This window comes from Chrysemys picta, chromosome 11, assembly GCF_011386835.1.
Source record: "Chrysemys picta bellii isolate R12L10 chromosome 11, ASM1138683v2, whole genome shotgun sequence".
NCBI lineage: Eukaryota > Metazoa > Chordata > Testudines > Emydidae > Chrysemys > Chrysemys picta.
Genome location: NC_088801.1, coordinates 31,533,787 through 31,560,555, shown reverse-complemented (window position 1 = coordinate 31,560,555; position 26,769 = coordinate 31,533,787). Strand labels below are relative to the sequence as shown.

Genomic DNA, 26,769 nt, shown 5'->3' with positions numbered 1-26,769 from the left:
CGGATGCATATAGAATGGAACATATAACAAGAGGTTTTCAAGTAAAACCAGACCTGATATTTCCATGATAAACGACGAGCCAAGAAAAAACAATCAAATGAATAAACCACCACACAGACAGACAGACAAACTGCCAGGCTTGCTTCACAAACCATAAAGCAGCAAAGAAAGGAACAATTTCAATTTAAAAAAAGTCCTCTGGTGCTAACTTCTAAAACAAAACAAAAGACAGAAAGGATCACCTTGTGCATTGGCACTCAATTGGGACTCAGGATATCCAGGTTAAATTCCCAGCTCTGCCACAGACTGCTTGTATGATATTAGGCAAATCACTTACTCTTTCTGTGCCTCAATAGAATGGGGTTAACAAAACTGCCTTTTGTAGGTCTTGTCTATGTAGACGGTAAGCTTCTGGGGACAGGCAGGGGCTGCCTCTTAGGCCACCTCTACACTACCCGCTGGATCAGCAGGTAGTAACCTATCGGGGATCGATTTATCGCATCTCATCTAGATGCGATAAATCGATCCCCGAATCAACGCCCGTACTCCACCTCAGCAGGAAGAGTAAGCGGAGTCGACGGGGGAGCCGCAGCAGTCGACTTGCCGCCGTGAGGATGACCAGGTAAGTCGAACTAAGATACTTCGACTTCAGCTACGCAAATAGCGTAGCTGAAGTTGCGTATATTAGATCGATCACCCCCCCCCCCAGTGTAGAACAGCCCTTACTAAAAGATAGTTATACTGAAGTCCCCAATCATAGGGCCTATAGCTACTACAGTAAGAGGTGATAAACAGTAAGTTAGAAGATCTTTACTAACATTTCAAAGATATCCTGCACTCAATGTTTAATTAAACAATGACATGGATGAAATAGGAAGTGTGCATATCTTCTTTTTTGCTGCTTAATGCATAGGTAGCAGCCCCGAATGCTTTTCTCACCTCTCAAAAGTAGAGTGGGATGGCATTTCCTACTTCTTTTCTAACCTTGCAAATGTCAGAAGTCATTGTCTTCCTTCTTTTATCAGTCGACTCCTTGGAAGACTAGACAAGTGGAGAGGATGCTTTGAAAGAGAAGGGGTATTAGAATCTAAGAGATTTTTCTCTGATTCAAAAAGGCACCTTTCCCCCCCCCAAATCTATTCATATTCATTACTGGTAGAAGGGACAATGTGCTGCACACATACTGAAAAGACAAGAAAAGCCCTTTGAATGTATTTTACATGGATAAAACTGACCAATCCTCATAGCTGATGCTGAGCCAGGCTCTTATTTTGGTTCAAATGTGAAGTAAATTGTTTCTTGTTTCCAAGCAGTCTCTCTTTGGGTCTGATTCTTAATGGAGATACAAAATAACTAAGGGCTTGGGGAGAGAAAAGAATCTCTGTGTCCCATTGGCAGGGGAAAATACCTTAGGGACAGACTAGAATAGAAACACTACAGCAACTATTTGTACTCTAGTGAAATGTACATGCCACCCATCCCCCATTTTTAATTTTTTTAAGACTCCAAATACTATGCCACGTATTTAAGTGTCAGTATCATATTCCAACGAAAAAAAGGTATAGAGCATTTTTGCCTACAAACTATAGGATCGCCTCATAAGCTATAGCAACAAGAATAAAATGCCTATTTCACAATCTTTTAAAATAAAAACAAAACAGTGAACCTTTTTGGTTTTCACAGAATTGTTTTAAATAACTTGGCTGGAAGAAAAAACTATTGTAGAAAACCTGCATTACCTAATCACAAAATATAGTTTTATTAAATCTGACAGCAATATTGTGAATGACAAAACCAAGCTGGTGGCACTGTGAAAGAACAGAAAGAGTTGCATACTCTGTTTAATTCACTTTTTACTTCAGGAGTCTGCAGGTGTACAATTTCTATTGCCATGAATGCAGAAGCTCGATACTTAGCTGGAATCTGAAGTTATTATATAATCCTGAGCTATCAATACAAAACAAATTCTAAACCTTTACATCCGACATGTCTAGGACAGAGATAAGAATATGCTCCACTTCCTCGAGAAGATGGAGGTGAGGGGCAATGTGGAATTAAATCAGCAAAACTTTGCATAATTCAAGACTATACAGCGACTTGGCAATACTGTCCATTTCCCTTCCTCTCCCCACTAAAATGACAAGTGATAATCATAGTATCATAGAAAATTAGGGTTGGAAGAGACCTCAGGAGGTCATCTAGTCCAAACCCCTGCTCAAAGCAGGACCAACACCAACTAAATCATCCCAGCCAGGGTTTTGTCAAGCCAGGCCTTAAAAACCTCTAAGGATGGAGATTCCACCACCTCCCTAGGTAACTCATTCCAGTGCTTCACCACCCTCCTAGTGAAATAGTTTCCTAATACCCAACCTAGACCGCCCCCACTGCAACTTGAGACCATTGCTTCTTGTTCTGTCATCTGACATCACTGAGAACGGCCGAGCACCATCCTCTTTGGAATTCCCCTTCAGGTAGTTGAAGACTGCTATTAAACCCCCTCTCACTCTTCTCTTCCGCAGACTAAACAAGCCCAGTTCCCTCAGCCTCTCCTCGTAAGTCATGTGCCCCAGCCCCTGATCATTTTCGTTGCCCTCCACTGGACTCTCTCCAATTTGTCCACATCCTTTCTGTAGTGGGGGGCCCAAAACTGGACGCAGTACTCCAGATGTGGCCTCACCAGTGCCAAATAGAGGGAAACGATCACTTCCCTCAATCTGCTGCAATGCTCTGACTAATGCAGCCCAATGTGCCATTAATCTTCTGGGCAACAAGGGCACACAGCTGACTCATATCCAGCTTCTCATCCACTGTAATCCCCAGGTCCTCTTCTGCAGAACTGCTGCTTAGTCAGTCGGTCCCCAGCCTGTAGCAGTGCATCGGATTCTTCCATCCTAAATGCAGGCTCTGCACTTGTCCTTGTTGAACCTCATAAGATTTCTTTTGTCTAGGTGACTCTGGACCCTATCCCTACCCTCCAGCGTATCTACCTCTCTCCCCAGCTTAGTATCATCCGCGAACTTGCTGACGGTGTAATCTATCCCATCATCCAGATCATTAATAAAGATGTTGAACAAAACCAGCCCCAGGACTGAACCCAAGGGCACTCCTCTTGATACCGGCTGCCAACTAGACATCGAGCCATTGATCATTACCCATTGAGACCGGCTGTCGATTAATCGCAGTTAATTCATATAATTAACTCAAAAAAATGACTCATGATTTATTCGCAGTTTTAATCGCATTGTTAAACAGTAGAATATAAATTGAAATTTATTAAATATTTTGGATGTTTTTCATAATTGAAATCAATATATTTAAAAATGTAGAAACAATACAAAATGTATTGTGCTCACATTTTTTATTACAAATATTTGCACTGTAAAAATAACAAAAGAAATAGTATTTTTCAATTCACCTCATACAAGTACTGTAGTGTGATCTCTTTATCATGAAAGTGCAACTTACAAATGTAGATTTTTTTTGTTATATAACTGAACTCAAAAACAAAACAATGTAAAACTTTAGAGCCTACAAGTTCAATCAGTCCTACTTCTTGTTCAGCCAATCGCTCAAACAAGTTTGTTTACATTTGCAGGAGATAATGCTGCCCGGTTCTTTTTTACAATGTCACCTGAAGTAAGAATAGGCGTTTGCATGGCCCTGTTGTAGCCGGCGTCGCAAGGTATTTACATACCAGATGCGCTAAAGATTCATATGTCCCTTCATCTTCTTTCTTTTGTCTGTTAATTTAGAATGAGAGATCTTCAAGGCCAGGACAATGTCTATTTTCATTCTATAAAGCAGGGGTTCTCAAACTGAGGGTCGGGATCCCTCACGGGGTTGTGAGGTTATGTGGGGGGGGGGGTCGCAAGCTGTTAGCCTCCACCCCAAACCCTACTTTGCATCCAGCATTTATAATGGAGTTAAATATATAAAAAGTGTTTTTAATTTATAAGTGGGGTCACACTGAGAGACATGCTGTGTGAAAGGGGTCACCAGTACAAAAATTTGAGAATCACTGCTATAAAGCACCATGCAAAGTTACAGTATTATATAAAATGAATAATAACCATTTTCACGAGTGTTGAAAAATCAACAAGGACACAGATTTTAAGATGAAGTAACACTTAATCCAAAGATTTACATTCAGGTGTTAACAATGGATTACCCAAAACATACAGTCACCCACCTCTAACCAGCCACACATGGTCAAAATTTCCCCCTTTCATTAAAAACTAACAAAAAACATGAATCATAACAAACATTAATTGAAAATGGTTTGGTTGTATTTGGTGAATGATAAAGTATTAACCTGCATATCATTCTTTTACATAAAGAGCTTAAAAACTTAAGTTTTAAGTACTAGAAATTATGCTCTAGTCCTAACAAAATCTGAAACGGCATCTTTAATCCAGTTGGTATAATTTCTCTCGCTGTTGTCACAGAACACTAGAGTTAGTTTACAGACAATCAGCTGAATGCATAGATTTATATTTTGCATATTCTCTAGTCTCCACACACACACACACCTCATCACCTCCTTTCATGTAAAACATCAATTCTAAAATTTTGCATCCACTTATAGAAACAATCACTAAGAATGACACCTATTGTTTTCCCAATTGAGATACTCAGCATCTCTCTATGAATCCCTCCTTGTGCCACAAGTATTGCAGTGTCCACATAAAATAATCTTCAGAATGTCTCTCCCCTCCTTCCCCACCCAAAGAAGTTTGAGAGTCTTGGTTTGACAGAGTCCTTCAGGTAAGCCGTTTTATTTGCAGAAGTAATATATTGTTGCACAAAGGTCACATAAACAGAAAACAACTATTTCCAGATATAAATGTGGGTCTTAAGAGCCAAGGCTTCTTTTGGCCAGCTTCCTGGTAAATGTCACCTTTAGCAATGAGGTTCCACTTCTCTTTAACGGTAGTCTGGCAACATAAATCAGGCCTGCAGTCCAGGAACTCATATCACTCTCTCTCTCGGACAGTCTTTCCCTCAACTGGCTTGGTATGCCCCCAAGTTTTTAACAGACCTGTAAAAATGCCAGCCAATCAGAGGGCAGCACACTTCCTGAGCTTGCTTCAGAACTTACCTCACACAGATACTATTCTCTCTTTCCCAGTTGCTTTCTGGGAAACCAGCAGCCACGGGTTTCCCTCTGAAAACCCTGTGGCTGATCATAGCCTCCCGACCCTTGTTAAATAGTTAAAATTGTATTACATGCTGTGGCTGAAGGCTGAAATGCCAGACTAATATCCACTCCTGATTAGTTCTCTTACCCATTCAATCATGGCAGGTTCTTCTCACAAAAATATTAGCACAAAGGTAGGCAACAACATTTCAAAGAAGATGAAGAGCACTAGATATATGAAACCTAGCATTAATTGGTTTGTGATTTACATCTAAGCTCTGAGTAGGGAAGGTGTTATTTCCACTTTACAGAAAGGTAATAGAAACAGAGATGTTTAGTGACAGCCCCCACTCGCCCAGTTCACACAAAGCCAGCAACAGAGGTGGGAAAATCCTTGAGATATGTATATACTCAAAGGTGCTGGAACTTGGGGTGTGGCAGTATCTCTTGGCTTGAAGTGGTTTCCATCATATACACAATTTAGAGTTTTGTTCAATAACTTTCAGCACCCCACTATAAAAATTGTTCCAACGCCACTGTCTACACTGCATTTAAACATACATAGCTGGCCCATGTCAGCTGACTTAGGCTCATGGTGCTCGAGCTATAGGGCTGTAAAACTGTATTGTAGTTGTTTGGGGTCTGGCTGGAATCCAAGCTCTGGAACCTCACGAGGGTCCGGCTCCAGCTGGAGTCCAAGCTCTAGGACCCCCACGAGCCCAAACCCGAACATCTACACCACAATTTTACAAACCAGTAACTTGAGCCCAAGTCAGTAGATATGGATCAGTCACAGGTATTTAAATGCAGTGTAGACATAATCTCAGTCTCCTGACTCCATCCCCTGCTCTCACCTTAAGGTAGCTCTTACACTAAAAAGGGTTTGCTGGTATAACTTATACTAGTTCCCCTAGAGAAATAAGCTATAACTGCAAAAGCACTTTTATGCCATTATAATTGCATCTACATTACAATTTTTATCAGTACAGAATGTAGCAAAAAACAAAAATGCCACGCTCCCAACTGACACTGCTATACTACAAAGAGTTTCCAGTGTAGACCAGGCCTGAGGCAATGCTTCCTACTCCACACCCTAAATTTCTTTATTTCCATAGGGTTTACAATAGTGTTAAAATACAAATACAAGAACATTTAAGAGACAGCCCAAGACAATGCAATTTATCAAAGACTACGTTTAGCCCAGGAGACCAGCAGCTGTTACCACTTTAATCCAACAAAATAACTATTCTTCAGTAAAAAGGCTATACTGGACATTTCTTCATCAAGCTACTTGCTTCCATTGATGCCTTTAGCAAATGGATTATTTCAGTAAAAAAATTCAGTCTACATACTTGTACACTATGCCCCTTTTCCCCTCCCCCGTCACTTTCAATCCAAGTCTTTCAGAACTGGCTATTGTTAAAACATTTAAACAGCCAGAACTTTGTCCTACTTTAATATGCCTTCCATGCTATACTTTAGTCATATCATCCTTTACCAAAAAAGATATGAGCCCAATCTGTGTATTCGCCCCTTCCCTCAAGCCAGTTTAATACAAATTACTTTAACACTCTATATAAATGCACTAAAAACTAATATGGAACAGAAAAAATTATATGCATTGCACAAAAAATTTCTCTCTCCTCTCCCTGAATTGGTCTGTACTTTGCTACTCTTACGACTGTAGCTTTAAAATCATATTCTCTCCAAGCTAAATTTAAATTAGCTAGTCTGAATTACAATAACCAAATTTGGAGTTTTAGTTTCCTTTGTATAATTGTATTTGTTGGCCCTCCCCTCCATTTTTGATCTAACAACATGCAGCTTCCCTGGTGAATATCGAAGCAAAGCAATCATTCAAGCTCTTAAAAATATTATTCAGTCACTACAGCCCACTCATCTCCTTTAGTAACCCACTGTCTCCTAACTTTCTTTTTATATTAATAGACTTTCCTGTGATTACTGCACCATATACTCTACTACTAGTTAACATGCCTTAAATTTGTGTAATTATTAAACATTTTCACATATCAAAGTTTTGATTACCTTTGTATGCATCCAAGTAATTCAGTCCTATAGTATTTTTATCAAATGGAAGTAATGGCACATACTACCTTCACACACAATGTTCATTTTCCCTTATGATTTACACACTCACTAAGTATTCTTAAAAATCAGATATCCTACCAAAGTTTACAAAGTTAGATAGAGGCCTTTAGATGTTTGATCACAAAAAATATATAAGCTAACTTCAGAAAAATAACTCTCTCTCTGCACCTACCTTCCCCACTCCAGATGCCACTGTAACTTAACTCTGTGCCTTCCATTACCTTATACCACTTATTCATCATCTTTCTACGAGTACGCAAGTATAAGATTCTGACATAAGCAATATTTTTATATGTACTTTGTATCTGAATTTTCATTTAATATTCTGTAAGTATTGGGACAAGGAGTCCATATGCTACTCCTGTTACTAGCTCCTTCACAAACATCTGATCATCTTGCACAATCCCAGGTGCAGTGTAGATTTACCCTAAAGAACATGTATGAGAAATTTCAAGAGAAAGGCAGCAGCTTTTTCTTTTTGAGGTTGTTGATGGGAATCCAAAAATAAATAAATAAATAAAATCACATTGATTTATAACAGAAAGCTACAATCTCACCTATGGAGTCACTATCATGGCTCCATAATTAATGGCTTTACTACATGCCCAATTTCTCACAAATATTCTATTTCACCGACTAGCAAATCCCCCCCTCACAAAAGTACTATGCTTCCTCCTGAATTTAGATAGCTTCTCAAGCTCTACCACTTTAAACTCCTCTCCATTCCTAAATCATTAAAAGCAATTTGTAAATAATTGATTTTACTTTGGAAAGAAGGCATATGCTGAATATCCCTCTTAGTCTTGCTATTGGTGGCAACAGAGCACTTAACACAATCAAATATCTTTAGAATTGAAGGTTCAGGGGCACCCCATCTGTCCTATATTTTAAAAGGGACGTCCCTATTTTCCCCCCATGCCCAGTACCCAAATAAGCAGCATTGGATTAGATAAAAATATGTTTTCAAGCAATGATCAAACGATCATACAACTTTTGTAAGTCTTCTATACTAGTGTGGCTGGCCCACTACATTTTTATACTGTTTTTGTTTAAATAGAAAAACTATAGCCAGAACTCATACAGAAGCAATGGAAAGTTTGACATCAGAAGACTCTCCCGCTCTCACTCCCTTCATTTCAACAGTTTGAGAGATTTCCCAAGTCTAAAAATACCAGCAGAAGCGAGCAAGTAACAGAACTACTTTAAGTACTATACGGTCATAAGAAATATCAAAGCTTTGTAACATTTCAGTAAAGCTTTAAAATGTCACATAAGATAATGAGGCACAGCCATAGAACTCCAAAGCATTTGGGCAAAATCCTAGCCTCACTGAAGTCAGTGACAACTCCAACTGACTTCAACAGGACCCGCATTTCATTCCTTATGTGTAGTCAGTTCCCCAGCTTCAAGTGAGTTTCCCCTACTTCGATATGTCTTTCACACAGCAAGAGGGAAGAGAAAAACTTTTTAAAATTAAAAAAAATCCATAACTGGCCAAGGCAGCCAGGGGTAGTTGTAGTACCCGAAATTCACTTTTTGAAATTGATTAGACGTCAAGTTGCCATAATCTTTTGATATATGATAGATAAACAAAGGACCTGTTTCTAGAGCTGTCAATCTCATTTTCATTTAAAAAAAATGCACCACATGATCTGATGAGCTGTAGCCTTTATTGATCATTTAATGAACAAAAACTGCTACAGACATGCAGGGGGAAAAAAAAGCTTCACACACTAAAAATCAGAAACATCTAATACACTTCTATAACTGAATGACAGGCTGCATTCTGCCAAAACCAAAACAAACCATGCTGTAAAATGGGTATTAGTAACTAAGAAAAAATGACCTCTTAAGAAACTACAAATAAACACATTTGTACAGTCAAATATTTACATTTTGCAGATGTTTCTCAAAATCAGATACTAAGACTGATACTTACACAGACACTAAAATTACATCCCATGCTGAAATTCTGTGTTTTTGTTCACTCAACAACTTAACTGCATTAACCTCGCCTATGAGCTATGCCACCTTCCCAACACTTCACTGACACATGAAAGCTATGCCTCAATTCAATAGCAGATTTCTGACTTCAGACTTAGAAAGACAGAGGCTTCCAATATACCACTACAGCTACTGAGAAGCAGAATTAGACCCTGATACGGTATTAAAATACAATGAGGGGGAAAAGATGAGGAATCCTGAGAAAAACCTGCCTCTCACTCTCATGTTAGCTAGAAGAAAGCACTGCAACAGTACTTTTGCCACCAGCCTGGTTTTAGATTTGGTTTCCCAGATTTTATATATTTCTTTTATCTACCAGTAACCCAGTTTTCTACTTTGCTGCTATTTTACCCTATTGCTGACTACCCACTTTGGTGTGTGTCCACATGGATTGCCACCATGAGCATGATGAATATCTCCTTGTCATCAATGTCCACAATTTCTCAGGCACTCTCAGTCCCATCCTCTGCTCAACCCCTATCAACATACAGCCAGCCCCCCAACCTGAAGCAAATACTCACCAGCAACCACACACCATACAACATAAACACTAACCCAGGAACCTATCCTTGCAACAAAGCCCGATGCTAACTCTGTCCACATATCTATTCAAGTGACACCATCATAGGACCTAATTACATCAACCACGCCATCAGGGCTCATTCACCTGCACATCTACCAATGTAATATATGCCATCATGTGCCAGCAATGCCCCTCTGCCATATACATTGGCCAAACCGGACAGTCTCTACGCAAAAGAATAAATGGACACAATTCTGACATCAGGAATCATAACATTCAAAAACCAGTGGGAGAACACTTCAATCTCTCTAACCATTCAGTGACAGACGTGAACGTGGCAATTTTGCAACAAAAAAAACTTCAAAAACAGACTCCAAAGAGAGACTGCTGAACTTGAATTAATATGCAAATTAGATACAATTAACTTAGGTTTGAACAGAGACTGGGAATGGTTGGGTCATTACACTAACTGAATCTATTTCCTCATGTTCAAATATGTTAAAAAATCCTCACATCTTCTATGGGTCTCTCGATTATCACTTCAAAAGGTTTTTTTCTCTCGCCTGCTGATGATAGTTCATCTCAATTGACTGGCCTCTTACAGTTAGTATGGCTACTCCCTCCTTTTCATGTTCTCTGTATGTATAAATATCTTCTTTCTGTGTGTTCCATTCTATGCATCCGATGAAGTAGGCTGTAGCCCACGAAAGCTTATGCTCAAATAAATTCGTTAGTCTCTAAGGTGCCACAAGTATTCCTGTTCTTTCTATCAACATACAAAAACCCATCACTTGTGTGTAGCAGAGGGAGCAGTATAGTAACATGTTGGTTCACGTGAATGGGATATAGGGCAGACCTGTAGTGCTAGTCTTCATCCAAAGAAAAAGGGCTGCTAGTCACATAAAACAGAAGGACCCCATGCTCTTTTCTTGCCATCTTCCTATTTTGTTTCCTAACTAGAAGTCACCTATCACTGCAGAAAGGCCTGCTCAGAATTTCCCCCCTCCTTTTGCACGCAGCATTAAATAACAGCAACTCTGGGGGGGGTTTCGATAGCCTTCAATAAGATATAATCTCAATGTGCTAACAGCTGACCAGAGGCAGCATCACCAGCACTGGTGGATCTTTGGTGTGATGCTTCCAGGATCCACAGTTTAGGGAGCAAGAATTGAAATACCAAGTTGTATGAAGACATTTCGAATAAGATGGCTGAGCATGACATCCATTGAATGGAACCTCAGTGCCAGGAGAAAAATGAGAGGAATTAAGATGCTCTAACTGGAAGGTCAAGTAGTATAACTCCCAGTGTAGTAATATTCTGAGAACATGTCTATACTATTATTAGATAGATCTCTTGGCAGTGCCCCAACTATGGACCCTGATTTCACACTGCGGAGTAGGGATGAGGGGTTGCAAGCCACTTATGATGGTTCTATGCTGTTACATGAAGCCACTAGCTCATTTCTGTAGGTTCAAATTTTGATCCTCTCTTATGGAATGATGCAGGGGAATTTTTCATTCAACAGAAACTCCAGTCAGCCAGGTTTCTGGACAAGGCTAACTCCTCCTCTCATCCCTGTAGCTCATTAGTCCCCTCCAGTCATTAATCTGCTCATCCATTGACAAAAAAATTTCCATGGCATAGATGGATGGAGCTATTCTCTTTTCCAGTCTGGGATCTTCAGCAAGTTCACATCAGCCTACTCTAACCTAAAATCACATTAAAACCATTTCAGTACTGTTCCGCTTCTCCGCTACGCTCCCACCAAAAGCCCTTTCCAGATCTGGAAACTGTGTCAGTCTGCCATATAAAAGTTACAATACTGGGTGAGAGAGAGAGAGAGATCACTTGCCATTTTCTTGTTGAGAAGGAGGAGCAGGCTGCAAATGGTGAAATGTAAGAATGAAATGGAATGGAAAGAAAAGTGAGATAGAAGTTGTATTTCTGCTTTGCAATGATGCAGAAAGTAAAGGGAGAAACTTTCTCTGAGGAACACAAAAACAGTCTTATTGCTTTCCAACGTCCTCAAATACAAAGGGAGGGAAGGCATCATCTGAGAGGGTCATTAATGGTGAACCAGAGGCTGCTGGATCTTCACAGGAAGTAGAAAAGGAGTGAGGACGACCTGCTGTAGGACACACAAAGGAGTTTAACACCTGGTCAGATTGGGAAATGAGGGGACAAGAGAAGGAACAGAAAAATTCTTATTGATAATTTCCTTTCCACTAGCAGCATCTCCCACAAGTCTTGACATCAGGGCTGCTCTCTACAGCTCTTGGAGGCTATCACAGTTTTGGAGCTGCATGGGCTGGCCCCATCCTCTCAGCTTCTGATTGCTATGGAGTTAAGTCAACACAAGGCAGCTTACATCGACCTAACCCTCTAAGCATCCACATTAAAATGTTAAGTATCAGAGGGGTAGCCGTGTTAGTCTGGATCTGTAAAAAGCAACAGAGAGTCATGCGGCACCTTTAAGACTAACAGAAGTATTGGAGCATAAGCTTTCGTGAGTGAATACCCACTTCGTCAGACGCATGCAAGGACACATGCGTCTGACCAAGTGGGTATTCACTCACGAAAGCTTATGCTCCAATACTTCTGTTAGTCTTAAAGGTGCCACAGGACTCTCCATTAAATGTTGTAATTCGCCCGCTATACTGACTTACAGTAACTCCTCACTTAACGTTGTAGTTCCTGAAAAATGTGACTTTAAGTGAAACGATGTTAAGTGAATCCAATTTCCCCATAAGAATTAATGTAAATAGGGGGGTTAGGTTCCAGGGCAGCTTCCCCTACTCTGCAAGCACCAGGGGCGGGGGGCTTAACCCTCAGCCTGCCCACTTCACCCCTTACCCCAAACCCCCACCCTTGACCCACCTCTTCTCGACCCACCACCTTCTCTCCCTTTACTTCGCACGCGGCGTCCTAGCTCCTCCCCACTCCCTCCCCTCCCTTTTAAACGCCGGAAGCCAGCTGATTGCTGCATCTGGGATGCAGGGGAGGGAGAGGGAGCCTGTGCGCCGAGTCCTTGCTCTTCCCCCCCTCCCTCCTGCCCAGGGCAATCAGCTGGCTTGCAGCGTTTAGGAGGCAGGAGGGAGGGGGAGGAGCAAGGAGTTGGCGCAGGCTCCTCCTCCCTCCCCCCTGCCTCCTGCCCGGGGCAATCAGCTGGCTTGCAGTGTTCGGGAGGCAGGGGGAGCCTGCGCACCGAGTCCTCACTCCTCCCCCCTCCCTCCAAAATGCCACAAGCCAGCTGACTGCCGTGGGCAGGAGGCGGGGGGAGGAGGGGGAAGGCGCTGATCCGCGGGGTCTGTCAGCGGGTGGGAGGCGCTGGGGGGGGGGCACGCGCGTAGGGAGGCTGCCAGCTGTGGAGAAAGCAGGCAGCAAAACAACGTAAGAGTGTAGCATTGCACAACTTTAAATGAGTATGTTCCCTAATTGATCAGCAACGTAACAATGAAACAACGTTAAGCAGGACGAATTTAAGTGAGGAGCTACTGTAATAACTCCACCTCCACAAGTGTCAGCATAGACACTGCATTACTTATGTCCACTTTAGTGGCCTCCAGGAGGTGTCCCATACTACCCCACCATGACCGCTCTGTACTCCGCTGCCTGGCGGCCAGGTACAGGTACATGCCCCTCCCCTTTTAAAGCCCCATTAATTTTTGAAATTCCATTTTCTGTTTGCTCACCATGGAGCGCTCACCTTGCAACTGCCCAGCTGACCATGCTGGCTCCATGCTGCAGACACACTCCTGCCTGGAGTACACAGGAGGTTGTGTATCTCCTGAGTCTGTGGGGAGAAGAGGCTGTGAAGGCACAGCTTTGATAGATATTTATGTTTCTATTGCTCTTTGAGCAGATTGCTCGGGGGAGAGGGGCTACAAGAGGGACCCACAGCAGTGCTGTGTGAAAGCGAAGAACCTGGGGCACGCGTACCAGAAGGCAAGGGAGGCTAACAGTTGCTCTGGTGGAGAGTCACAGACATGCTGCTTTTACTAAGAGCTGCATGCCATCCTTGGCAGAGACACCTCCACCACCACCAAGAGCCCTGTGGATACTCTGGGGGAGCTGGAGTCACAGGCCCCTGGAGTGAACTGTGAGGAGGGGCTGTTGTACAAGGAAACGGTAGAGAGGAGTATGTGGAACAGCGAGCCAGGACCTATTTTGACTCTATATATACACAGAGCAGTCGAGCCAGTCCCTCCAGACCAGCATGGGCGAGCCTGATGCAGGGGAAGGAACCTCTGGTAAGTATACAGTTTGCTTTGATATTGCAGGGACACGTGTTCATTTGCTCTTTTTTTATCATGCTAGAAGTGGCCCTGGCTTGGGGCTACACTTCGCAGTGGGGGGGGCTGATCCCCATGCTGCAGGCCTGGTGGGAAGGAGAGGACAAGGACGGGCTGCGCAGCTGTTTCCCAGGGAGGAGCTACCTGCAGGAAGAGACAGGCTGCACCAAATGCCTCAGGGGTGGGTGGAGTGAGTGCAGGGGGCTAAAGCCATGAGGGAGTGCAGGGGGTAGGGGAGGAGGGGCTGCTGGAGGGATTACGGGAACCCCCCTCCAACTCCTCCTTTCCCAGCTCCCCTTTCCCCTCTGACAGTGTCCTCTTTTGGGGAACCTGAAACACAGTAACCGTACGCAGAGCAGAAGCGCCGAGCCCTGGTGACCCACTGGGCAGAAGCCCTGAGTCCCACTCCACCCTCCCTGGCTGGGCCCTGGAGTTTTTATAGCATGTTGGGATGGGGGGGGGCTCAGAAAGAAAAAGGTTGAGAACCCCTGTGTTAAACAGCCCAGACAAAATTATTTACCCTTGTTATTTGCCTGAAGCCTTATCTATCTGGCTAAAGTTACTTAATTTCTTTTTTAAAATGCTTTCAAGATCTATGAGACAAAGTATAATTTACATATCTAGGTGTCAAAATATGGAGTCTGGACACCTGATTAAGATACACATTTGAAAATTAGGCTGTTAACAATTTCTCTTTTAAACTGCTAAGTCTTTTATTCCTCTTAATGCAAGCTCACACTGGCCAAACTCATACTATAATTACATAAAAGACAGGCTTCTGCACATTCTGAGATGACAATTTGACCAAAATAATCAAGACTCTAGCATGGAAAGCCATGACTGAAAAAGATTTGGGGGTCATAGTGGATAATCACCTTAACGTGAGCTCCTAGTGTAACGCTGTGGCCAGAAGACTGTATGCAATCCTTGGATGCATAAACAGAGGAATCCTAAATAGGAGTAGAGAGGTTATTTTACCTCTGTATTTAACTCTAGTACGACTGCTGCTGGAATACTGTGTCCAGCTCTGGTGCCCACAATTCAAGAAGGATCTGATAAACTGGAGAGGGTTCAGAGAAGAGCCAAGAGAATGACTAAAGGATTATAAAACATGTCTTATGGTGACAGACTCAAAGAGCTCCATCTATTTAACGTAAAGAGGTTAAGGCAAGACTTGATTACAGTTTATAAGTATCTACATGGGGAACAATTAAATATTTGATTAAATATGATGGGCTCTTCAATCTGAGAAAGGTATAACACAACCCAATGGCTGGAAATTGAAGCTACACAAATTAAAACTGTAAATAAGGCGTAAATTTTTCATAGTGACTGTAAGTAACCATTGAAACAATTTATCAGGTGTCATAATGGATTGTACATCATGGGCAGCTTTTAAATCAAGATTGGATGTTTTTTCTAAAAGGAATGCTCTAGGAAATATTTTGGGGGAGTTCTATAGTCTGTGTTATACAAGAGGTCCAACTAGATTATAACAATAGTCCCTTCTGCCCTTGGAATCTGTGACAGCATCCTGAGAATTCTGCTACAGCACCTTGGTAACTCTGCCAGATGAGTATTCTAGACAGTCTTGCTTTCAACTCTTTCTCCCCCACCCTATTTTTAACACTTTCCAAAGTGGTTTAGTGCAACAGAACCCATCTGTACATGATAAACCACAGAGGCCACAGAGACTTCTAAAGAAATGTAGAATCCATTTTCCACCTACAGATCTAGGAAGATACATATAACAACCCAGTAAAGCAAAAATAAACAGAGCAAAAGAGAAATTATGAGACTCTAGATTTAAAAATGTTAAAAAAAAAAAAAAAAAAAAACACACACACACCACATCTTTGCTGCATCTCAGAATGACATTACTTTATCTCCAGACAAGACAAACAGCATGCATGATTGTCTGCAGTATCATAAAAAGGGATGTTTTCATATATATAAATTAGGGCTTCAATTAATCGCAGATAACTCACGCAATTAACTCAAAAAAAGTAATCACAACTAATCGCAGTTTTGATCGCACTGTTAAACAAGAGAATACCTATTGACATTTATTAAATATTTTGGATGTTTTTCTACATTTTCAAATATATTGATTTCAATTACAACACAGAATACAAAGTGTACAGTGCTCACTTTATATTATTTTATGACACTCTACATTACATATTTGCACTCTAAAAATGATAAACAAAAGAAATAGTATTTTTCAATTCACCTCATATGAGTACCACAGTGCAATCTCTTTATCATGAAAGTGCAACTTACAAATACAGATTTATTTTGTTACATAACTGCACTCAAAAACAAAACAATTTCAAACTTGAGAGCCTACAAGTCCACTCAGTCCCATTTCTTGTTCAATTACTAAGAGAAACAAGCTTGTTTACATTTATAGGAGATAATGCTGCCCACTTCTTATTTACAATGTCACCTGAAAGCGAGAACAAATGTTAACATGGCACTTTTGTAGCCGGCATTACGTGCCAGCTATGCTAAACATTCGTATGCCCCTTCATGCTTCGGCCACCATTCCAGAGGAACATGCTTCCATGCTGATGACACTTATAAAAAATAATACGTTAATTAAAATTGTATGTCTCCTGCTCGGTATTTTACCCGCATTCTGCCATATATTTCATGTTATAGCAGTCTGGATGATGACCCAGCACATGTTGTTTGTTTTAAGAACACTTTCACTGCAGATTTGACAAAACGCAAGGTACCAGTGTGAGATTTCTAAAGATAGCTACAGCACTCAACCCAAGGTTTAAGAATCTGAAATGCCTTACAAAATCTGAGATGGATGGGGTGTGGAGCATGCTTTCTGAAGTCTTAAAAGAGCAACACTCCGATGCGGAAACTACAGAACCCGAACCACCAGAAAATAAAATCAACCTTCTGCTGGAGGCATTTCCTGAGATGATGAAAATGAACATGCATTGGTCTGCACTGCTTTTGGATCGTTATCAAGCAGAATCCATGATCAGCATGGATGCCTGTCCAATGGAATGGTGAATGAAACATGAAGGGACATACGAATCTTTAGTACATCTGGCACGTAAATATCTTGTGACTCTGGCTACAACAGTGCCATGTGAACGACTGTTCTCACTTTAGGCCAATGCTCAACCCACTGAGCTATCCCTCCCCCCCTAATTGTACTTGTATTAAGCGAATTGAAAAATTCTATATCTTATTTTTACAGTGCAAATATTTAGAATAAAAAATAAATATAAAGTGAGCACTGTACACTAGGTATTCTGTGTTATAATTTAAATCAATATATTTCAAAATGTGAAAAACATCAAAAAGTATTTCTATATATGGTATTCTGTTATTAAAGCACGATTAATCACGATTAATTTGTTTAATCGCTTGAGAGCCCTAACAGAAATCACTACCTTGTGCATCTACTGTAGTCAGTTTGACAGCTTATTAGTCCTTCTGCCAATCTAGTACAGGAAACGTAGCTGTAGTCCAAGATGCCACGCAATACATGTAGAGGCTGTTCTTCTAAAATCTTCCTTCATATCCTGAAAAGCCTTGTGATACCAAATCAAGACAAATCACTGGGTAGAAGAGGGTTCCCGATTAGTAGATATAGAAGATTAAAGGAAAAATTGCAGTAGATTTTTCTTTGATCCTGACCAATTTAACTTAGACAGATGACAGAAAACAATATGCAAGAACTACTGCAAGTAAAGGAAAAACCATAAGACAAAAACAAGAGAAATGCTTTCACTTGTATAAAGTGCAACACTAAGAAAAAGGCACATTAGCTAACTTCAAATGTACCAAACACATCCTTCCCGTGTAGCTCTGTCAATTTCAGGACACTTTACTAGAATAATTCATGTCTAATCCTCTAAAATTTGAGGTTCCCTTCATTCTGATTTTCATGCTTCCTAAACAGGACTTTAAAATAAACCTAAACTGATTTTTTGCATAAAAAACTGTCAACCTCCTCCTGGCATTGGCCATCTATAAAACCAGGATGCTGGACAGGGAGGTGCTGGACAGGGATGGTACTCTGCAACTGTGGGACCTATTTCTGTTCCTCCTTTCAATCACACATCCAGTCAGAGTTCCTCTGGGCCACATCTGCTGGCTGCTTAGATACCTTTGAGGAGCAGTGGACACTGTCCAGGGTTCTCTGCTCTGTGTCTCCCTCTGGTTCCCTGCTTATGGCTCTATGACCTCACTCCTGTCCCTGTTTTGTTATTAATTGTCCCCCAAAATCATATGGGCCCTGGGTTCAGTTGCTCCTCCCCTTAGGCTGGGGGAGGAGTCTTCAGACATGGGACTCCTGGAACTCCATAGGTGAGTCTGGATCTAAACAAACAGCAAGCCAGATGACCACAGTTGCCATGGTAGGTCCCCGAAGGAGAAAAAAAAATCTTTGAAATATTGTAGTATTACCCCATTGAGGACTTTTAAATGGTACCACAACTCTAAACTGAATCTGCAGAGGAAGGAAATGCAGGTTATGGAACACTAGCATGTTCTAGTCCCTTCAGCTTCACCTCCTTAGACAGGTTGCTGCAGTCTAACCTAAGAGTTGCAGAAACCCACCATGGGGTCTTGATAAAGTTCTGGAAGTACTGTGGCCAGAGCCTCACGTGAAAGGAATCTGGAGATGGAAGGTGGCTTTTTTGTGATCATTGCTATTTGATTTTTCATGATCAGTGATGAATCTGGTAAGGCTACACAGCACCTCAATTACTGTCAAGCATATGCCCTTGACTGAGGCTAAAACGATGATGGCTGCAAGCACCTCAAAGCATTTACATATTTCATTTAGCACCATTTCAATCTTTCCTAGATTTGAGTTTCTGTTCTTCATCTAGGCTCCCAGTTCCCATGATTATCTTCAATTTCTTCCTGTGACTGTTCACAAGTATCTGCCTCCAGTCTATCTTCCACTCTAGTCATCTTTGCTCAATGAGTTTTACGGGTAGAGATTCTTCAGCTGGCACCAATCTACTCCATAACCTGATCTTGGAGTTGGCCTATTTCCCAAGCAGTCATAGGATAGCCTTTCTTTATTCTTTAAGCAGCAAGCCTGCTGTTGCACTTGCTGGAACCCAGTGTAGAAGCATGCTAACTAAAAGTGCCAATATGGAATTACATTGGCCCTTGTCAAGCGTCACAAAAAGTCTATTGCATAAGCTCTTTCTACTTCCCATTCCTAGAAACAAAACATCATATACATTTTTTGTTAAATACTTAAGTTGATTTTAAATTTGGCTTTCAAAAATATATCTTGGCTCTCATAATTCAAACATACCGATTCAAATATTCTTAGACACCTGATTAGGATAAGATTCACACACACCCTACCCTGCCTCCAATAATTGGGACTGTAAGACGGCAACTACAAAAGTCATCAAGGCAAAACTGTTCACATTCATTCAGGTTCTTATGATTAATATAGAAGCATACAACCAAATTTTAGAATTTACATTAGAAATGGAATATGGATAGAACTATTACCTTCACAGAACGCAATTGCCTAAATGGATCTATTAGCAACAGATGCTAAAAAGGGAAAATTGCAACTGTTAACTGGCCATAAAACCAGGGAGTAAGAGGCAATGCAATGCTCAAACACACGGGCTAGATCCTCCACCAGCGTACATAAGCAAATAAGCACAGTTCCACTGAAATCAAAAGTTTGTAAAGTGTTTTTAAAAAAAAAAAAAAAAAAAATCACACGTTTAGGAAGTGAACAACAGATGCTTTTTCAAAAAAATCATCATCATCCTTTGAGGAGATGCACATAGACATTAACCTGGCATTTCCTGGTTTTTTAATATTTGAATTTGTAGTTACACATTCTAGAACGGTATGGGAAGCAATGGGTACTGTTGTGCAACCAAGGGCCTTAATTCCACTTTAACAAAGCTTTTTGTGAGCAATATTATTTCAGATACAGTACATACATATTTGTTACTGATTTACTGTTCAATTATATGTTATTTAAGTACCTTTTACACTAGTGAAAAAGTGAGAAGGGGCAAAATAACTAATGACGTTTAGGGAGATGGTATAACTATGTCAGCAGAAGAACGCCTTCTGTCAGCATACACAACATCTACATTAGAGGGCTATGCTGGCATAGCTATGCCAACATAAACAGCATAGTATAGATACAGCCTAAAACATTTCAGCCCTCAGGCGTCTGAGGGTATGTCTACATTAGACCTGGACGTCCAGCTCAAGACTCTGCTCTGATTTAGCTAGAGCGCTAAAAATAGAAATGTGGTGACGTTGCCACAAGCAGCGGGAGGAACTAGCCACCTCAAGTACTTACCTATGGATTCAGATGGGACTGTACTTCAGTGGCTAGCCCCTCCCACTGTTCACACCACAGTGGCTACACTTCTATTTTTAGCACACTAGCTCATTTAGAGTTCGTGTGGCTATGTCTCCTTCAGTTACATTTACACCTTCCAGCTCTAGCATAGACATACCCTGAGTTGTGTGCCACAGGCACAGAAGAGAAGAGACCAAGGTCCCATGAATGTCTGAGGCTCCTGCAAATTTCAAAATTTACTGCAAACCAGGAATTCCAAGTTTCAGCCAGCTCTACCTATCAATAACTTCTCCAAGCAACGTTGTTAGTTTTTTTTAAAAAGTCTGTGAATATGTAGAAACTAGTGATGGGCTCAAGCATCATCATTCAGATCTTAACTTCTCAGAAGTTTAGGGGTGTTCACAGTTTTGGTTCAGGCCCATCTCCTAAAGGCAAAAAAGAAAACACAGTTGCAATGAAAGACAAATTTGTCTTATTGTAAGTGAATGAAATAGGTAAGGGCACAATTCAAAGTCTTTAGATTAGTTCACATTGTAATTCTTCCAAATGAAGCAAAATTGAAGTAATTCTGACAAACTCTCAGTCTCCAGGTTTTCCGGCAATTAAAGACTTTCGCAGTTTAAGTGCTAAGTCAAATTCAAAACTATTAGCTGTCAGTTTTTTAATGTATGTAATCCCTATGGTTTGTTAAAATTAAATTAAGTGCATTAAATATTAAATACTAGAAGCCAATACAACACAAGACGTTTCAAAACTTTGCTAAAGTAATCAGGCCTCCCTATAGTCTGCCTTCAGCCATAAAACTGCAAAGTTTACATTCACACACTAAACAAACAAACTTTCTTTCAGGGCGTTTCCTGTGTTACTAACAAGTTCCAGCTTCGCTCCTTTAAGATCTAAATTTAACCAAGACACAGCAACACAATCATCCCATCTTACTGGCTACCCTGTTTTCTTCTTTGCAATTTATTACATTTATGTCCCTGTAAGAGATTCAGTAAATAGCAAGTTTACTCGGTCACCACCCAATGTTGTCTGATGTTATGTTTTATATACCAGTATGTGCAGCTAGTACCAGCGTTCACTTTGTTTAGTTAGACATGTAAAGAATGAATGAATGAATGAACTTTGCAGAAGGAAGTCAGAGGTGCAAGCAAAACCTGAGTCACCACTATATGCACAAAAGTACTGCACCAACTGAGCTACAAAAGTAGATCCACTTACTTAAGCTGGGGGGAGCGGGCGAGATGGGGACCCTCCTTACAAGGTCTTCAGATTTTGTTATACTTTCACTTAGAATTTTTAAATGCCGATGTATTTTCCCACACTATTAGTTTAATTCTGCTGCTTTCCATAAAAACCTATTTTAAAGTAAATGGCAACATTCCTTATAAATCATTTTCCTCCCCCATTTCAAAATTGTGACTTTTAGAGATCTATCATAATGCCATACACACAATAAAGGAAACCATAACAACTTGCACACATGCAAGTGCGCGCGCGCACACACACACGCGCACACACACACAATGTGAAGTTAAGAAAATTCACAGTGGAAGTCAGAACTACTCATTTTAGCCTTTTGTGGTCAGATTATTGCAATACTAGTGTGCTCAGTGTGGAATAAACATAAAGACACACACTATCACTGTCCCAAGGTGCTTATGATTTAAGGGGCTGCAGGAGAAGGCATTTAACACACGAGTAGCCCCTACTCATGAAAGTAATTTCTAATGACTCAACAGCAGTACTGCTGACACGATAATCAAAACTCATAGTTGAGTAGATATCACTTATTCACTCTTATGTTGTGCACTTTTCTTTGGTGGATTAACACTGATAGTCTTTGTGGAAGAAGTGCTTGAAAACAAAAAAAAAAGATGTGAATGAAACAATGCTGGAGACTCCTGTCAGAAAGCAACATATATACCAAAGGCCAAATTCAGAACTAACATAATTCCACTGTTGCAAGTGGGTGTAACTCCACTGACTTCAGAGTCGAATCTGACCCTAGGAAACGTGCAACACAGAATCAGCAGAGTTACATAATTTACCAGTTCCAGCTTTTAAAGAGACACAAAACAGTGGAGGGGAAAGGAGGAAGACCACAAATCCACACTTTATTGTAATTTTGTACCCACTATGGTTCTATGTAATACCAAAGATTACTAGAACTGAAAATTACATTTTAAAAGTCCCTATTTTCCCTGTTTACTTTCTTATTTTCACCTATTGTTTGTATTGCAATGGAGCTTAGAAACCCCAGTCACAGATCAGGATTCCATTATGTCAGTCACTGTACAAACACAAAATGATGAGAGTCCCTGGCCTCAATAGCTTACAGTCTTGGCAGGGATTTTCTAAGGAGCCTACAATGGTGTTCAATGAGAGCAGGGAGCCTAACTCCCTTCCACTCCTTTGATAAAATCCCAATTTTACATATTTGACACCACTTTGGATACAGTCACTCTCTCCCTGGCTGGAGGGAAAAAAATAAATATAAAAACTCTTATGAACACCAACAGGGAAGCAGAGAACAACTTTTTTTAAAGGGAATTTTTAATAAAGAAGTTCAGGACATTATTTAAAGAATATAAAAATCCAGTTTCTGATAAAGCAGTTAGCTGATAGCTAAAGGTTAGTTTATGGTGTCCCTTTAATGGAATTGTCTAGTTTTCCAATGCTAGTGTTACCTCCACTGGTATCATACTTCCAAAATACTTTAAGTATCAAGCATGTCTTTTAAAAGTTGAACAAATAAACATATCAGAATTTAATTGTATACTGATAGTGTAAAAAAAAAAAAAAAAGTGCTGATGGCATACCATCAAATCAAGTTGTATAAATGTACACTAAGATAAGATGGATACGTTTCCCAGTTTAAGATGTAGAAGTGGCAACTGTGTTAGTCCAATGAAAAGGAATTTTTAAAAACCAAGTTAAAAAGCCCACAATATGTGTATCATCTGATCAGTGAAAAAACCTGAAATACATTAAAAGCAGATTTTTCAGGATCAGTGTCTTTATGAAGCCATTGGACAGAAAAGCAAGCAGCAGGATGTTAGTTTAGGTGCTGCAATAAAATTCAAAGATGAAGAGATCAAGGGGAAAAGATAGTATTTTGATGAACTATTGGACTCAAGATAATCTGGGTTCTACTTTAGATTCTGCCAGACTGTGTGACCTTGGGCAAGTCATTTAGCCTATGTCCCTTGGTTTCATCCAATGTAAATTAGGGATATCTAAAAGTGGTGCTGCAAGACTTAAATTATTGATATTGACAGAGCATTTTGAGATCCTTGGATGTATGTTTCAGCACTATACAAGCATGAATTATATTATATTATAACCAGGTACAAGTGTTGGAATGTTTCCTTACAAAATTTCTCTGATTTAAATGACAAAAGGCTTGATCAATCATGTTAAAAAAGAATAATGAAAGAGCAATAAAAACAATACAATAAAGAGTAGGCACCCTAATGTTAATCAGGCAGTGTGACAGAATGTGTTGATTATTATGAATATTAGGAAACTGATGCCTCTCTCTACCTCCCTTCTTTGGGAGAGGGCATGAGGCGAGATCAGAGTTTACAATTCCTTTGTACCCAGATGGTTTTTAAAATCTCCTATTTCAAAAAGAGTAGTTAAATAAAAAATGAAATGGTCTCTGAGAATTATCCACCTGTTGGTGTGATTTAGTCCTTGTTTCACATCATTCCTTTTCTTCGTCCACACACTAGTGGTATAGTAATCCCCAATGACTACTTTGGAGTGCCTACAATCTGAAGCATGATAATGCCTCCTGTATCTGCACACTTCTTTAAATATAAAAAGTTAGACATTTGTTCGGTAAAAGACTATATATGTGTATTTTTATACCCAATTACTATAGTGTGCAGGATAAATAGCTTGCCAACCTTCATGTTAAAGCAAAGGAACTCAGAGCAATACCAAAAAAAACCAACCACCACCCCAAACAACCAATCCATCCATTATCTATTTTGTTTTTTTGGGGAGGGGTGGAGCACGCTCTCGTAATTAACATTTGAACTGACTTTTCCTCACATTTTCTAGAAGATAAAAGAAAAATCAGTGGGCTTTGAATACCATCTTTTAGCCAAAAGAAAACCTTTAGAGCAAAATTAGGTGTTTAGAATACTACCACTGGCATAAACTTTAACTTCCAGCAGTGTTAACAGGTGTCACAACAGGAGGTCACGATCATATTCTTATAGAGATGCGAGTTTGAAGAGTTGTTGATTAATATTTTGTTGCCAAGGAAAGTATTAATCCTAATATGAAATACTATTAAAGAAAAAGTGAACAGTTCAGTTAAGATTGCTCAGATGTCTTTAAAATAATACCCTTAGATCACAAAGTTGCCATGGCACCAACTACAAGACTGTGGTTGGAGAGACAAAATGTCTCTTTATAAAGACTGTTATGGGAAGCTGAGCAAGCTTGGCTATGAACCAAATATGTTTTGGCTCTAGAGTGGACATACCCGGTAATTTATCATTTGGACATTCCAGTGGTTAGCTAAACCAAGAAGCTAGACAGCTCGCACAACATAGCATTCAAATAAACAAATCTCATATACATTGCCATACCTGTATGTTTACACTGCTAACCCAAAGCTTATTCACAGTTATTCACTTGCTTTCCCAGCATAATTTAATAATGACACTATTTCCCCATCACCTATTGTCAAATCACAACAATTAGGAAATCTATGAATAGGTTCATTTTTGGCAGTCGTGTATCTGAATCTACACTGGGAGGAAATTCTGAAGGATGTAAGATACCACATTTATTTCCCTTACTTCCAGATACTTTTAAAATTAAAGCCATCAGGATATATGTAAAGACAATAGCCACCAAAAAATCTGGCTGACATAGGAACTTTAAAAACAATTGACATGCAATGTGATTACCCAGTTTAAGACTCTTTAAATAGTCTTGATGAGTAAAGGACTCAAATATGAGCACCTTCTTGTCACTTGCAAATTCTTTCATTCCTACCAACCATACAAGTTTTCTGTAAAAAGAAATCTCAGCTTTCCCGGTAGTAAAGCAGTAGCACACTTGCTTTGCCAACCAGGATAGTTAGCTTCCAAAGTAAACTACAAAAGTGCCACTTTGGCAGATGCCACATGACAGGAACAAAATCAGTATCAAAAACTAGATGATCCAGACTCCCTTCTTCCTAGCACCCTCCCCATAGAAATATACCTTTCAGCTGTGTTCTATTTCCAAGTACACTTATTCACACAAAAAACAGATTTCCCGCCATCCACCACACACAGAGAATTATTTCACTCTTTCTGTGCCAGTTACTGACATCAGAAGTGTTAAGTCATTACAATGAGGTTACAGAAAATTATGTGAAGTACACGTTAAAGAAACAAATCCAATATGATTTCTATTGTTTTGGTTTCATGCCATGCCTCTCAGTTCACGGCAAATTATGTTGAGAGCCGCAAATGCACAGTAACACATCAGCTAACATGTCTTTTTATTCTTTTTAGTTAGGACGAGATGATGAGACCTGGATTTACAAATTCAGGCAACAAAGCCACCTCTGATAGTACCATCTCTTAATGCAGAAAAAGTGAATAATTGAAAGTCCTGCCTTCTCCCCCATGCTGCCTGAAATGCTTCATATCCTCCTTTGGGGTAGTTCAGTTTATATTTTGACAATAGGGCAAGACAGCAGCATGTCACATGACATGGTGGCATATGCCCATTCCTTCTATGTGGCTGCAATTGCTGTATATACTTGATGAAACAAATGCAAAGCAATTTTGTAAGCTTCTTAACTACCCCTCCCTCAAATATCAATTAAAAACAGAGCAAGCATTATCAGATCAAGATTTCTTGATTTCAGAGTAGTTCCCAGGCTAAGCAGAAAGTAGATTTTATTTATTCTCATGGAATCCTCCACTCTCAGTAACATTAGAAAAATCCTGAACTAAAAGACAGGGATAGGCCGTGTCCTTGTGTGTAAAATCCATGGACATGATCATTCTATAAAATCTGCATAAATAGGAGCCTTCAACTTTCAGTCTGCAAAGGGACAGGTCTGCCTAACATAACTGTTCCCTCATTGCACCAGATGTGAGTCCAAGCTACCCTGTTTCCCCGAAAATAAGACAGTGTCTTATATTAATTTTTGCTCCCAAAGATGCGCTAGGTCTTATTTTCAGGGGATGTCTTATTTTTCAGAAATGAAAAATGCCTTATTATCGGTGGATGCCTTATTATCGGGGAGGTCTTATTATCGGGGGGATGCCTTATATTACAACGAGAGGCAAAACTGTAAGTAGGCCTTATTTTCGGAGGATGTCTTATTTTCGGGGAAACAGGGTA

At 40.2% G+C, this 26,769-nt stretch overlaps 1 protein-coding gene across 14 annotated transcripts in view; it reads right to left on the bottom strand.

Annotated features, from left to right (window-relative positions):
- Nucleotides 1–26,769, bottom strand: part of TANC1 (tetratricopeptide repeat, ankyrin repeat and coiled-coil containing 1) — a 197,688-nt gene that overhangs the window by 166,459 nt on the left and 4,460 nt on the right. Inside the window, exon 1 of one of the 14 annotated variants that reach the window (XM_065560597.1) lies at nucleotides 940–12,188. The exons of the other annotated variants lie outside the window; for them this stretch is intronic. Within the exon in view, the coding sequence (XP_065416669.1) occupies nucleotides 940–965 (26 nt within the window). The 5' untranslated portion in view covers nucleotides 966–12,188. Of the gene's footprint in view, nucleotides 1–939; nucleotides 12,189–26,769 lie in introns of those variants that run through there. 14 annotated transcript variants of the gene reach the window in all.